The sequence below is a fragment of the Lissotriton helveticus genome, chromosome 1_1 (genome assembly GCF_964261635.1).
Source record: "Lissotriton helveticus chromosome 1_1, aLisHel1.1, whole genome shotgun sequence".
In the NCBI taxonomy this organism is placed as follows: domain Eukaryota; kingdom Metazoa; phylum Chordata; class Amphibia; order Caudata; family Salamandridae; genus Lissotriton; species Lissotriton helveticus.
Genome location: NC_136057.1, coordinates 82591027 through 82607070, shown reverse-complemented (window position 1 = coordinate 82607070; position 16044 = coordinate 82591027). Strand labels below are relative to the sequence as shown.

The window sequence follows — 16044 nt, the reverse complement described above, 5'->3', positions numbered from 1 at the left end:
CCTGGAACCTCTTTCAGAGAACCTGCCCCACTTTATCCTTTTATCCATGCTGGAGAAGTTGGAAGCCAAACTGGATAACTTGCTAAATACTGTGGAAGACGTACCTTCTAAAGTCGCTGGGCTGATTAAGAAAATCTGGATAGAAAAGGATCGAGGTTACCGAGATAATGCTGGAGTGTCTTTGGAGATGATCTGTCCGGCGAGCATTAGAGATTGCGCTATTAGCCGGTCTCCTGCGACACCTCAACTGGACAGGCCAGGGGAACCGAGCTTGTACCTTCAGACAGTGTGTTATGATGGGCATGCACCAAAGCAGGACTGTACGCTCTCCTCACCAACTGATGTTCAAGTGCGTCCAGAGGAGCCAAACCTTTGTTTACAGCCAATGTTTCCAGATCAACATCACCCACAGCAGGACCAGTGGGTGCAACCTGGGTTTCCAGGTAGAAATGGAGTACAGCAGGATTGTACTGTATCCAGGTGCCCTCAGACAGATCCTCCAGGCAGATCACTGGAGGCAAAGCTGTGTCTTCACTCAGAATTTGTTGATGGGCAGACACCACAGCAAGACCAGAGCATACAGACGGCGTTCCCAGAAGAGTGGGAGCCAGATGAGCCCCTGAAGCAAGAACCATCCCCATTGTCTACTAATAGCTGGGACCAACAACAGAACCTCTGCCCATACCCACTATTTCCTGAAGGAAACGAACCACAGCAAAACCACCGTATACAACCCGCGCTGCCAGATGGGAACAGACCTGATGATCCCTTGGAGGAAGCATTGATGTGTTCTGATTTCCAAGATCCCCAGGAGAACCAGTGCCTACAACCTGTGTCACCTGATGGGATGTCATCAGACGAACACTTGGAGTCTGGGCTGTTGTCCTTTGATGAGTTGGGGTCACAACAAACCCAGCGTCTACAGCAACACCTATGCTTGAAGCAGGAACTTCCTTATGCGCAGGATCCAAATGTGAACTATGAGCTAGAATCTATGCGCCCTGAAGCACAGGAACCAGATCAAAATGACAATCTAGAACCGGCCTGTACTGATGCACATGGTTCAGATCAGAATTACAAGCTAGAACCACTGCACACTGCGGCACAGGACCGAGAGCTAGAGTCAGTGCTTCCTGAAGCACAGAAACCAGATCGGAACTACACGGTGGAACCACTGCACCCTGAATCACAGGATCAACATCAGAACCGCAAGGCAGAACTGCTCTGTCCTGATGAGCGGGGTCAGTCTGAGCCTCCATCATTCCTAGGACTGGATACAAATACTGCAGATGAAGACTCAATGGTGAGAGGAAATACAAAATCACATGTATTGCTGTTCGAAGCTACCCCAGGTATGTGTTTTACTATAAATGGACTCTTGGAGTGCATACTAACACATGTAACCTCTTCAAAATGCGTATGGGCAGATTTTAGAAAGTCTCCAATGGGATCATTTGGGATTGGGTGGAACCCCCTGAGCGATACTGACCCCCAGAGTATGAGTACACAGTGTGCAGATGTTTCCCTGCATTCTCCTCCTCTGGTTCCATACAGGACTGTATCCTTCCTGTGCAGAAACAGGCCTGGTAATGGGACTCTGCATGAGACAAATAGGCCAGTAGCTCTTGTCGTTCCTTGTTCGTCCCCATTCCAGGCTGAGGAACTGGAAATAGCGCCAGTCATGGGAGGATTTACTGGCCAGAATCGCACGTAATAGTCGGATGCAAGTGATGTGGTGTTCATTGAGAATAGCAGACATGCGCAGTCTGGAGAGGGAACTGTGTTTCCATTTGCACAGTTACATTGGGTAAGACGCAGTCGTCTCCAGTTCCTGATATAAAAATCCTAGTCTGTATTCGGCCTCAACAGCAGGGCTGACCAGGGATGTTGTTGTCACTGCAGGGTTCTCCTGGAGTGCACACCACCTCATGATAGACAGATACACAAAGGTTTTGGAACTCTGAGGTGACTTGCAATAATCTTATTATATGAACCAGGTGGTACTTTATCTCGTATAATACATGGTCACACCATCACCTTTCCCACAAACCTTGGCGCGTAGCTCCTACATATGCAGCCGCTAACATGTTTTCAAACCTGAAGAATGAACTTAAAACCTCTTGTGCAAAAATAAACATAAAAACTGTGAGATATTAGTTGCAATAAAAGGCCGTTTAAAAAAAGCTGCAGTACTTTAGTAAGTGTAGAAACATGCAGAAAGATTCCACCCTTCCTTTATCTAAGGAAACGAATAAACATATTCCCTCTGCTTCTCATAGTAAGCTAGTAACATACAGCAGAAGTAATAAAAGCAAAGTTCTGTTTGTTGCTTTAAACAGCTGCTTCAATTATGCTTCGTGGGGTGGAGTGGAATTGGATAGATTGGAATGGAGTGTTGTGGGGTAGATTAGGGTGTAGTGGAATGGGGTAGATTGGGTGGATTGTAGTGGGGTGGTTTGGATGGAGTGGGGTAGATTGGATTGAGTGGGGTAGATTGGATGAAGTGGAAAGGGATAGATTGGGTGGAGTGGGGTAGATTACAGAGGAGTGCATTAGATTATGGTACATTGGAGTTGGGTATATTGTGGTAGGAGTGTAGATGAGTTGGATAGATTGCAGTGGAATCCATTGAAATAGAGTTTGGTAAATTGGACTGAAGTAGAGTGAGGTAGATTGGGGTGAAGTCAGTTAGATTGGAGTAGATTAAAGTTGGGGTAGGTTGAAGTGGAGTGGGATAGACTGGGGTATGTTGGAGCAGAGTGGGGTAAATCTGAGTGGAGTGTGGTAGATTGGGGTGGAGTCGGGTAGATTGGGTTAGATTGAGTGTATTAGGGTAGATTGGATTGGAATGGGGTAGATTGAGTTAGAGTGGGGTAGATTGTGGTGGGTAAATTGGGAATGGATAGATTGGAATGGGGTGTATTGGAGTGGGGTGGATTGGGGTACTTTGGAGTGGAGTGGGATAGATTGGAGTGGGGTAAGTGGTGTGGAGTAGAGGAGTGTGGAGTGGAGTGTTGTTTCATGGGGTGAGTGGCATAGATTGGAGTGGCGTAGTGTGGAGTATACTTGGTGTGGTAGCGCACTGCCATTACAGACAACACATTTGTCTTGCAACAACAGCGCTTAACTTTGTGGGCTTACTGCCCACCCATTAGTTTTGATTTGTTTCTTCGAATCTCCTTTAAACAGCCTTGCTTCCAAATGGCTAATCTTTCCTACTTGTCCCTCCTTTTTGTAGATTGTTCCCTCCCACGGAGCACCGTCCCGTTACTTGTATACTTGCAATGGTCCCATATTATCAACTGCTTTAGGCACTTTTTCTTTTTTCTTTGTCTAAGAGCACTTCATATGCGCACTTTTTTCACTCGCTCCAAGCTTTTTTGTAAATGGCTGTAATTCTTGTTCTTATCTCGTCACATTTGCTGTTCATTCACAGACCGAGATCAAATGTCAGATGATGTTTCCCCTAAACAGCCTGTTCTTTCTCTGACTTCATTGTAAGAGAGCCAGTTCCTCAACGTCTCACGCATCGCTGCTTGCCTCTCCTTGCTTGTAATGTATAAAAGCAAATTACTTCATTTTCTTGCCTTCACCACCTCCCCTTCGCATAATGGTAGCAGCCGTTTCAACTAAAGTGATCATGTCTACTGCTGCCGACCAGAAACTTCACTGTCGACTGTAAAGTTGGCACCTAAGGTACTGGAAGGACGGCTTGGGGTGGAGGGGACATTGGCATGTACAGAGGGCCGTGCCATTGAAGCATCTTCTGGCAGCTTTCACCAGCAGCATCATGACGCGACCCTGCCACATCTGTACAACGTTTCCAGGCCGAAAACAGTATAGGATAATAGCTATATATTCTGTAACCAGTCTGTTTGCTACGTACAATCCACTGTACTAAATTATATGAGGCATTCTTAGTACATGTATTTCTAAAATGTCACATGTTGTAATATTTAGGACACATACTATTGTAATGCAAGTTGATCACTAGTAATGTTTAGGACATGTGTTATTTATAAAGTAGAAATGCTTTCCACTTAAAAGTGAATATATATACTTGGTAGTTTGTTTAAAGGACTAATCAAACCAAATGTCAGAAGTACAATGCTATAGAATTGTGAAGCACTCTGATACCCAGTTGGGTCATGTTGGCACTATATAAAACACTGAATTAATAAATGAATAACACACCTGAGTGCGTGCTCTGAAGAAGGTGTGTGAGGGCTGAAAAATTACATTCATGCCCTGCAAGGCCAGCGCCCTCGATGCTGCCTGCGTGGTGGCCATATTGAAGCAGAAAACCAGCAGGACATCTCAGGCATTTGCACCCAATGCTGTGAAAGACGGCAAGCCCGTAGGCTGATTTGGAAATTATTGGGCACTTTGCTAGTGGTATCTTGAGGAAAATAATAAAATACCGGCGGCGAGGCCAAAACTACTTTTCAAAAAGAACATACTCACACTGGGGTGAGACTTCTCAGGCTCTGATTGTGGGCTGGGATTCCCTGCAACAGAGAGCAACTATTTGTAGCTTATTATCAGACTAACAGTTCCCTTTCCCGGTGTCCACCCAAAAATTTAATATCAGCATTTTTAGGTGCAGCACCTAAGGAGCTTATTGATGACACAGTAATAACTCTCTGTTCCCGGCATTCTATTTTCATTAAATCTTTTTATTATTTTAAAACAAGGAAAAAAGGGAATAGACATATCCGGTGCCATACATACACACAATGATAATAGGGTGAAACTGGTACTATATCAGGATATACGTAGAGCAACAGAAGAATCACCGAGCGGCCCGCATTATTGAGTACAAAATGAGATTTGCAGCAAGACAATCGACAAACAGTTTAAGTGCGGACTCCCACGACACTCCCACTCACAAAATCGAAACAACAGAAGAATCATGGCAACCAGAAATTAGAATTTGAAGAACAAAATCAGGATATTTCGCCAATATTGCTGTAAGAGGAAAAAATAAAAAGGAATTGAAAAAAAGGAAAAACCATATGAGCGATAACCGAAAGAAAACAATAAACCCATCCCCCCACCCTGCACCCCTGCAAACGGCTATCGCCTAACCCCCAGTAGCAGCATGCCTGTCGCCCCAACTAACTAGGTCCTAAAAGTAGAAAAGAGAAATAGTGGGGGAGGGCATTTCCGTACGAGCTCCCGGTCCCCTTCCCCCCGCCAAACACTAGCACCCCCTAAGATGAAAAAGCAATAATATATAAAATCACAGAGAATAAAGTAGGGGGAGCCATGATGCACCTCCCAACCTCCGGTGGGACCAACAGCCATTGATTTTACATCCGTTAAGGCCGTAATACCAACCACAGTCAATCACTCTCAGCCCTGGCCTTTCCGAACCATTACGTGACCCCCCTCCCGGTGGGACCATAACTTCGACAGGAGAGTCAAAGTGAAAAAAGAGTCTGGATAGATACAATACAAAACAGTTCAAAGTCAAAAAGATCTCGAGGACTTTAGCAACGCAGGAACACTGATTCATGGACGGATAGTCGCAACGTAGTTTCCTCCAAGATCGTACAGTCACTGAAGATAGAAAGGATGGAACAGAAGAGTCATTTATTGAGTGTTGAGGGAAAGAGGAGGTTTGCTGTTTGATGATGTTGAGAAGGTCTTTAGGTCTGTTCCTAGAACGGTCAAGTTGGGCTCAGAAGAAGAGGGATTTTTCTCTGAAGATGTGTGTTTTGTATTTTATGCGTTTAGCTCCCGATATCGCAAGATGTGTTAACAAGGATTGTTGTCTCCAGTTTCTTTCAGCCAACCGGAGTTGTTGCCTCTTTGTTAAGGTCTTTGATAAACCAAAATCTGGAAGGGATACTTCTTGATTTCTTGAGTTTCAAAGGGGCGTCTATGTCGAGGAGTTCTCCCATGTTTCTGTTGTAGTGGGCAGTGAGATCATCACCTTGGAATTTGGGAACTGACTAACGCCTGGGAGATTCAGTGTATGTTCCTCGCTCAGTGCTTGTGCCGGGTATTTTGGGGGCGGGCCTTTGGTTGGATGGCATTGAGATTGAAAAGAATTAGGTGGTGGTAAGTCCAGTCGGTGGGTAGGATAGAACGGAGGGATAAAGTGTTCTGCTTAGAGATGATTGCATCAAGTGTAGTGTAGTTCCTATCTTCCCAATAGGCTCTGCGCATTGGAATAACATATACTATAGTTTAGATGTAGGACTGACGCTACTAGGCCTCTGTTGAATATATTGGACTTAGTTGTGAGTGCCAGCTAGCTCAGAGGTCACTAGAAACTTTCTCGAATAGACAAGAAGGGATTAGTTTCTGACAACCGCATAAACATGACAACTTTGTTTCGCCAGAAAAAGAAATCAATGTCTAGAGTCGCGGAAACAATAGATAGTTATTTCACTCAGTCAATCGTGCATGCTTCGTTTCACCAGTGGTGCAGAGAAAATAGAGAGACGGGCGTTTTCAATAAAAGTATTTATTGAACAGTCTTCTTTCTCAAGCACAAGAAATGAACTGCTAAAATCGTAATACTGGTTATAAAGTACACGGCATATAATACGAAGAGTATTATAAAGTAGTGCTGTAAAAGCATGGTATGGTTTCTAAGCCATATAAAATAACATAAAATACATACAATAATGAATAAAAGTACTCAACTGGTGCTTCTAAAATACGCCTACCCCGGTGTACCTAACCTAGGTCTAGTACAAGGGAAGAAGTAAGTGAGGTGTAGCTTAGTTTCAGTATTCTTTTTGCCAAGAATCTATTCCAAGAATTCTCTAAGGGTCTAATCAGCTCTGTACCTTGGTTTAGAATGAAGGAGGTCTTGTATCTCTCTCTCTCAGGACTCGATTTCCCAGCAACCCGCAAGGGTGGCCTGGAAACACTGGACCTGGATTTCTCGGCCAAAGAAAACACAGCGTCTCTCAGTGCGTCTGCTGGAGGCTTGGCTTCCTTCGGCACTTGCTGCGGCGTGATGCGTTGGGCAAGTAGATAGTCGAACTGCTCCAAACCACCGTGTGTTTGTCTGGGCAAATGTGGGCACATTTATACCTTGAAGGTGCCGAGTTTGACGTACGGTTGGACATAATACCGTCATCAAAGACTCAGTTCTTCGAAAACTCCATGATTTCTTAGATAAATTAGTATTCAAGCAAGGGGAAGTCCCTAGCTGCTGAAGGCGGATTTTTCCAGGAAATCGTTGTGGATTCTCAGAACTAGTGGAAGTAGCCATGCTGTATTTGGGCTGCATAGGCTAAGTCTAAATATGGTTATGATTTCTATGCTTATATAAGGATAGGGTAATTTATACCTATATATGGGCATGAATTGGGAAAATTACACTAGGGTCCTAGAGTCATATACAACACAAGGATAGAGCCCTTGGTATGAGTTTGTTTATTGCAGTGTTGGGTGAGATCGTTCGCTTCCAGGAGGGTGGATAGGGCTTGTACTGTTAGATCATCGGCATTGTTCAAGTGCAGATTCAGGTCTCCTAGTAGAACGTCTGCGCTGCCTTTAAGGTAGTTTTGCGTTAATAGGTTTGTTTAGTCTTCAAAGATTTATAATTTTTTCACCAGGAGGGTGATAGATGACATGAATTTTGATAGAGTTGGGGCCTTTGGACGAGAGTTGAACTCCTGCATATTCAAAGGTAGGGTATTTTGTGTTGAGGAATGGAGTTAAGCACAGATAGTTTTTGGGTATAATGGTTAATCCACCGCCAATACGATCCTAACGGTCGTACGGATGATTGAGAAGCCCTGTGGGTTGAGGAAATTGATAAAAGAGGATGAGTGGTCATTCAGCCGGGTTTCAGTTGGAAAGCAGAAGTCAATTTTGTGTCCTAGGATGGTTTCGGCTATTTGAGTGGCATGCTTGACTGCTGACTGACAGTTTAGTAACATGCAGCAACGCGTAGGTAGCGATCTTGGACCAGGCTGACAGGGTTGGATGGTTTTTATTTGGGTTGGCCGGTTGGGAGGGCGAGTGGTGTTCAGGGTTCTACTCGTGCTAAGGATGACCGGGATCTGGCCGCGACAAGGCTTGGGAACTTCCACAGGAGACACACTTCTGGGTAAGTGCCCGAAGTTCTGCCACAGCATTGGAGAGTGATTCCAAAAGTAGCGGCTTGGGTATCTTCCCGTCCTGTGTGGGGGAAGAGGTTCAGTGTAGCCCAGCTAGGTCCCAGTGTAGTGGGAGGGGTGTAGGGGCTCACGTCCTGTCTCAGTGGAGTAGGAATGAGTGTGGGACTGTGTGTCACCAGGTGCCCGAAACCCAGTCTCAGGGCCTGGAGGGTTCCCTAAGGGAACACCAGGTTGAGGGCCTAGGCTTTACTAGGAAGCCATTTGAGGGGGATCTCCTAGTGTTAGGTGACCCTGGAGCATCTGTAAAGGAGCTCCAGTGGTTCTGGTGTCTGGCAGTATCGCTCCAGTTAGGAGGGTGCAGAAGTCCGGATTGAGGGGTGAGAGGGGGATGTGTTCCCCAGTGAAAGGACCAGTGGGTCAGGGGCCAGCCAGAAGGACTGAGTCACCATTGAATGGCAATGGTGATACCACTTCTGTCCTAGGGGATCTTCGCGTGCTGTCAGATGAACAGGGGTCGGAGATCTGCGCCAGGCAGACTTTCACATGACACATGAGTCATGTGTTACCCTCATGGGTTGAGGCTGTGTGCACCCCCAGAAGTCCTGGCGTACCAGGCAAGTGTTCAACTGCAGGGGTTGGTCCCTGGGTTGGGAGGACAGGTTCAGGATCTGTCTGACCTGGAGAGAGGGACATCTGTAACCAGTGTCTTGACCAGTTTGGCTTCCAGGGGTACCAATCCAGGTGGGAGGGTGCAGAACTCTGGAAGGGGGTGCAGAGGGAGGTAGCCCTTGCCTCTGACCCCGGTGCAACCTGAGGGTTTAGACCCTATGTCGGGAGACCAGTTGCTGGAGAGAGGTCCTGAACTGGTGGGAGAGTTGTGCTCTGGGGGGGGGGGCCTCTCAAAGGAGGAGAGTGCTGAACCCTAGGAGGAGAGGTGGGGGGAGGAAATCCTCGCCCATGATTTCTGGTCAGCCTGAGGGTGCGGACCCTAGGCTGGAGGATCAGTGGCAGACTAGAACTGCCCTTATGAGGGGAAGAGTGGAGAATGGCTAATATGTGCCAGGGGTAACGAACCCCACTCTCTGGATGGGCAAGGACCAGTGGCATCTGGGTGGCCTAGGGCCTGGTCCTGGCCGCGGGCAGCTAGGAAGTACCAGTGGGGTAGCCTAGTTGCTCCTGAGAGCTTTTACAAAGGGTACCACATGGGTTCACAGTGGCGTAGAACAGGAGGGTGTCCTAAGGCCAACAGAAACAAATTCAGCAAAAATAAGGGTGAAGGCACCAGTTTGGGGGTGACCCTGTAGAGAGGGCCATGTCTACCAAATTCAATAGCTGTTTTCTTCAGTGCAACTAACAAGCTTATTATTGCAGTAGTAGCATCGATCCTTCATGAGTGATTTCCAAGGTATATCATCGGTAAGCACGTAAGCGCTGGAGAGATGAGTTAAAGGCCGGTGTAGAATGTTGAGGTCTGACGTACACGCAGTGTAATCAAGATGGGTTCAACTACTCTCCATATGTGGCTTGGTTATTGGTGAGTACCTGGGCTGGAAGGAAGCTATAACTGGTGACAAGATAGGGGATACAAAGCCAGTACACTGAAAGCGCTCTTCCAGAGAGTTTGCCGTGGTAAAGCACACTGCTCGTGCGTGCCACATGTGCCTCAGTTGAAGTGCAGAATCGATGCTGGCACTGGTGGAGTCTCAGCGCAATGCCAGCCTGCATAAAATGCTTAAAGATAAAGACAGCGACACTGAAAGTCTTCATGTCGCTGGACAGGAACTGAATGAAACAGCTTCTAATAGAATATATGGCGCCAGTACGCAAATTAATACGATTACGCTATGTGGAGTAAGAAAACTAAAGGTGGACAAGGAAAGCACACAGAAATAGTTGAGTTCAAATTACACTGAAATTCACATGCTATGAGGCAGAGATTAACCAGGTGTTTGTGAAGAAACATTTCAGCACAAAATCGACCAGTGTTATCTGCTTTCATGTACTTGTAGTGTACAAATATTTATCTCCTTCCCGAAACCATCAACAAATCATCGTCTTACAACATGCTGGAGAGCAGTCCCAGAAAGAGGGTTGGGTTGGGGGTGCTGAGTTTCCCCAGACGAAGCGGCCCACCACCAAAGCTGCTGCCTAAGGGGCCCGAGCAACTCCTTAGACAGCCATAACATACAGAGCTCCGATGGAGAGCCAGGACGAGATCCAAGCTCCAAAAGTCAATAAGGCTAACCTCCAAGCCAGCTCATCACGAGGCGCTAGAGAAGCTCTGTCTGATCAAGTTCCACAGGAAGGGCCTGATAGACCACTACTGTCCTGCAATGTATACAAGGCTGCTGCATTCTTAAAACCGCCAACTGCGTTTGATATTGCTAAAAAACAGGATATTGGTGATAGATGGATGGATAGAGACTTTTGAAGACTCCATAGATGCAATAGATGAAAAAGAGTATAAAGTATCTTGAGAAACATGGCCGGTGAAGGAGGAAAGAAGCCATGAAAAAGAATTTACAAGAAGGTGAAAAGACATATGAGCAAATGGAAAAGGCCTTTAATGTCAAGTTTAAGCCAGTGCCAAATGTGAATTATAAAAGATATATATTCAGCCAAGAATGCCAGAGACCAGGTAAGACCATTGATGAGTTTGTTGAAAGACTGGATGTTTGGTAAAGCACTGTAAATTCAATTAATTTATGATGAGGAGGCTACCCTCCTCAGAGTGATCAATGGATGTCTGTCGTAAGCATTTCATTGAGAATGCTGATGGAAACTGAGCTTGTATCACGTCCTCAAGGCTGCTTGCGCTGACAAGCGTACTTATCGCCAAGTGACTGACATGGAGGCCGTAGGTGCCCAAAGTGCGTCTGTCATTAGCACGAAAAGTAAGCCACGGTACAAGGCCGAGGGACACAAGGTTATGTATCCACAGAAATACAAAACGTGTTACAGATACGGACTGTCATTTCCACACAAAGGTAAATTTCCCGCCATTGGACAGATATCCATAGACTGTGGTAAAGCGAATCATTTTGTGACGACTTGCAACGCGAAGATAAAAGTAAGTGTGTAATATAGAATCTATTTTTACTTAAACCTGCGTGGATTCCCTTTTGTGGTTTACTCACTGTGTTGCTGCGCGAGTGTGTTGCACAAATGCTCTGCACATTGCCTCTTTAAACTAGCCTGACTGCTCTGCGCCAAACTACCAGAGGGTGAGCGCAGGTTATCTCGGGTGTGTATCTGGCTTACCCTGACTAGAGAGGTAGATTCTGCCTGGCTTAGGTGCCTACCCTAGCCAACCAGAAACCCCATGTCGAACAGTGGTTCTTGTGAATCACTTGATTTCCCAGCATGCTCCTGCTGCAGGACCAGGTCAACACACTTTGTGTAGGAGGACTAGCCACCATTTGTGTCTCAAAGGGAAGTGTGACTCTTTTTCCTAGAACATACATTTTTTTTCCCTGAATTGTAACTGTTCACTTCTCCATATTATATCAATGCAGCTTTTTCAAAAAATATTTTCTTCATGTAATTTTCAATCTTTTTTTCTATTTTGCAGAACAACAATCACATCTAGAAAATATGAATGGGAAAGAAAGCCATAAAGGTTCCAGAGGCAAGACGAATATAACTCAAAATATCTACTTAAGGAAACGGCGCAGAATGCACATGAAGGAGAGACGCTTTGCTTGTAATGTGTGTGACAAAGGATTTATCAATGAGACACTTCTTGTGAGGCACAAAAAAGGACACACCGGCCACAGGCCATATCCCTGCGAAACGTGTAAAAAGTGTTTCAGTCAAAAGGCAACTTTTTTACAGCATCAAAGAACACACACTGAAGAGAGGCCTTATCACTGCACAGAGTGTTTCAAGCGCTTTGCTCATAAGAATAGCCTTGTACGGCATCAAAGTGTACACACAGGAGAGAGGCCTTATCACTGTACTGTATGTGCCAAGAGCTTCACTCGAAAGAAAATTCTTCATGAGCATCAACACATACATACAGGAGAAAAGCCTTATCACTGCACCATGTGTGAGAAGAGCTTTAATCAAAAGGCAAATCTACTACAGCACCAAAGAACACACACAGGAGAAAAGCCTTTTCACTGCACTGTGTGTGAGAAGAGCTTCAATCAAAAGGTGCATCTACTAAAGCACCAAAGAAAACACACAGGGGAGAAACCTTATCATTGCACTGTGTGTTCCAAGCGCTTTGCTGATAAGAGATCCCTTGTACAGCATCAAAGCGTACACACAGGAGAGAGGCCTCATCATTGCACTGTGTGTTCCAAAACCTTTTCTTGTAAGGCAAACCTTGTACTGCATCAAAGAACTCACACAAGAGAGCGGCCTTATCACTGCCCTCTGTGTTCCAAGTGCTTTTCTTATAAGGCGACCCTTATACAGCATCAAAGCGTACACACTGGAGAGAGGCCTTATCACTGCACAGTGTGTTCCAAGCGCTTTGCTCATAAGAAAGGCCTTGTACTGCATCAAAGAACACACACAGGAGAGCAGCCTTATCACTGCACTCTGTGTTCCAGGCGCTTTGCTGATAAGAGCTCCCTTGTACGGCATCAAAGAACACACACAGGAGAGAAGCTTTATCACTGCACTGAGTGTTCAAAGCGCTTTTCTCGTAAGGCGACCCTTGTACAGCATCAAAGCGTACACACAAGATAGAGGCCTCATCACTGTACTGTGTGTTCAAAAACCTTTTCTCAGAAGGCAACCCTTGCACTGCATCAAAGAACACACACAGTAGAGAGGCCTTATCACTGCACTGCACGAGCTTAAATCAAAAGTCAAGTCTCGTAACACCAAACACACTGGAGAGAAACCTTATTACTGCAAAGTGTCTTCCAAGCGCTATTCTCAGAAAGAAAGGCCATGTATGGCATCAAAGTGCACACACAGGAAAGAGGCCTTATCACTACACAGTGTGTGGGAAGAGCTTTACTGGTAAGACACATCTTCTACGGCTCCGAAGTTTACACTCCAGTGAGAGGCCTCATCGCTGCACTGGGTGTGAGAAGAGCTTTACTCGAAAGGCACAAATGCAACGGCACCAAATAATACACACTAAACTGAACCCTATCACTGCACAGTTTATGCCAGGAACTTCACTCAAAATGAACATTTCTACAACATCAATAAATACAAACTAGATCCATTTTCACTGTAAGAATCTTATGTCCTACTTACCCCAAAGTAAGTTTTACTGGAATGTTGTAACTTAGTGAGGGCTTATAGTCATAAATTCCTAATGACAAGTGTTCCCTGTAGGGAGCGTGCATTTAGTGTAATAACCCTGAGTGCGCAAACTCCGTTGCGAAGCGCATACACTTCATCACTGAGGCACCATTTGCAGCTCTTGCTTTTAAAAAGCGAGCTGCGTGGAAAAAAAGATCTCTTGCGTGAAGGAGCACAGTGAGCAGATCTTGGGCCTAGCAACATACCACTGTGGAAGAGGGGAGAACGAGCAGCGTGACTCTTAAACTGCAGTGTATCTGATTGCCGAGGGTCACAAGTTGTGCAGTAAGTTTATTCTATCCATACCGTTTGCTGCACTAGTTTCTGAGAGAGGCTGCCGGGCTTTACAGGCAGCAGTGGCTGTCCAGGAATGATCCGCGCCTTGCAGATTAATTTATTTTAAAAGTCCATGCACTAATTAGCATTGTTCGGTATTTAAGGGCACGATGTACGGCATACTGATGGTTAAGTCCCAGCTAAAAGTGTTGAAAAGGCAAGCACTCAGTGCATAATGGTATGCCTGTGCTAAACTTATTTAGAGAAGTCATTTCTGACCCTGCCCCAAGCATGCTAAGGCATATGTGCCCTCAGTGAGGCAGCATCATTAAGATGAGTCATTTTCCCGGCTTAGACCTGGGCTCTGTAATTGCAGCTCTGGTCACCTGTGAAGCGTGATTGCGAGCCGCCGTACAAGAATGTAAGGAGATATGATCGGTAACCAATCACATCCTTGTGTTATTTCTTTATAAATGTTCTGAGTCTTTCTCACTGCTAGTTGTTTCTTTTGTACCAACCGAATATAGGATTCATTTACCACCTCTCTCACGCCATTACATGAGGGCACAGCCGCAATGCTATCACACCGTCTTACAAAACACACACTAAACTACTACTTACACGTCACAACAACTTTTAGCTCACAGCTAGGGCTCTCGGCACAGCCCCTCAATTCACAGATGCCAAAGTCCCTACTCGCCTCTCGGAACGGACTGGCTTCCGTCTTCAGCCCAGGTGCTGCTCGCTCTTTGTAGTGCGTGATTACCGTTGGAGCTGCAGAAAGAAACGTGGGCTCTTTTCCCTTCCCATCATACCTTTTATCACATATGTTTAAGAGTTAATAGTTGAACTGTAGTTATTGCAGATGTATGTAGACCATTTTTCCTCAATAAATCCTGCTGTATCTTGCATTACAATGAGTTCGAGTCAGCATTCTGTGCATTTAAGATCCCCTCCTATAGGACTCACATTTATTTTTTTGTCACTCTGTAAGCTCTACAGCGCTCAGGCTTCGGTAGTGAAGAGCGCTGCCACAACCAACTGCAAATCAGCTAACCCACTGAGCAGCCCCTTATCTATTAGTGCCAGCAGGTATAACTTGATTTACCTCTTGTAAGGAGTAAGTACTGTGTCCAGACTGATTTTTTAAAGTTTCTTTTTTCCTCCCAGTTCTTTTTTGCTTATCTCATTCGAAGAATGCAAAATACAACAAGACTTAGGGCAGGAGGTACTAGCATCAGGAATACCGATTGCCTATTTGCAATTCTCTATGAGTCGCAATTTGGAAATCGAAATTCCTAATGTATGAAAGCAACTCTTTTGAGTTTCATTAGCGATTGCTAGCGAGATTCAAATAGACCTACCTCATGCATATTAGTGAGGTAGGTTGCAATTTGAGACCCATTAGGAATCACAACCATCACAAAGATGGCAGCCTGCTGAGGTCAGCAGACCACAATGTCTATGATTGGGTTTTAATAAAGCAGTCTGTTTATTTTATTTTTTTGCAGTCCGTTTTCCTTAAAGGATAATGGGATGCATTTAAAAAAAAAAAAAAGCTTTTTCGTTTAATTTTTTAAGAGTAGACAGTGGGGTCCGTGGGACAGCCGCCTGCTCTTAAAAATATTTGTTTTCCATTCTTCAAAGGACCCATACCTATTTGCAAATGTGTGGTAAATAAATAATTAATTACCGGTACTATTTTTCTATACATTTAACCAAAACAGATAGCTCAATAAATAAGAGGCAGGATCCGTGGAATCTGAGTCAGAAATGGCTTTAATCGGATGGCTCGAGCCTAAAGACCATAAAGTGGCATTCAATGGAATGGAATGGCAGCTGCAACGTCTCATCAACATTACATAGTATATATAGGAAAACATTACAATTGCATTGAATACAGTAGGCGTAACAAGTGACAAACGTAAGATAAGAACACATGGGCGTACAAAGAAGGCGTGCACAGGGCGTGCACGTAGACATGTGATGAAAACGTCACAGAAGTGTCATAAATGGGTGGATACATGGAGGGGGCTACCTGGGCAGCTGGAACCTTTAACCTACTGGTGCGCGCAAACGGGCCATGACGTGTAACTAGGGAGAGCTGGGGGGTCTGACTTCTGCACTAGAAGAGGAGACTAAAGTCCGGGATGTCAGGACGACATGTGCCTATAGCATATCTGGTATCTGGTGTTTGGAGTACATGTTGATAGAATCTAGAAGTTATCAGGGCAAAGGCTACTTGACACTAAGGCTGGTGCATGCATATATTCTACATGTATTGCGTGTGCTATGAATCTTCTATGGATACTAATTCAGTAATTCTCTTGCATGGAGACAGGAAGACTAGACTATAGCTGAAGATGTTTATGTGGTTCGTTAGCTTAGGAATGTGAAGCCGGGGAGCTGAACT

General features: G+C 45.2%; 1 protein-coding gene across 1 annotated transcript; it reads left to right on the top strand.

Annotated features, from left to right (window-relative positions):
• Positions 1–273: 273 nt before the first annotated feature.
• On the top strand, positions 274–14524 carry LOC144767752 (uncharacterized). The gene is made up of 2 exons (XM_078651141.1): positions 274–1352; positions 11659–14524. The coding sequence occupies exons 1-2, from the start codon at positions 386–388 to the stop codon at positions 12783–12785; spliced, it is 2094 nt and encodes a 697-aa protein (XP_078507267.1). The 5' UTR covers positions 274–385; the 3' UTR covers positions 12786–14524.
• Positions 14525–16044: the final 1520 nt, after the last annotated feature.

Excerpts from the sequence above, each read along its gene's own strand:
- LOC144767752 (XM_078651141.1), top strand. The coding sequence starts at position 386 with ATGTTTCCAGATCAACATCACCCACAGCAGGACCAGTGGGTGCAACCT. Across the intron at positions 1,353-11,658 it reads GCTGTTCGAAGCTACCCCAG|AACAACAATCACATCTAGAA; the intron begins GTATGTGTTTTA and ends TCTATTTTGCAG.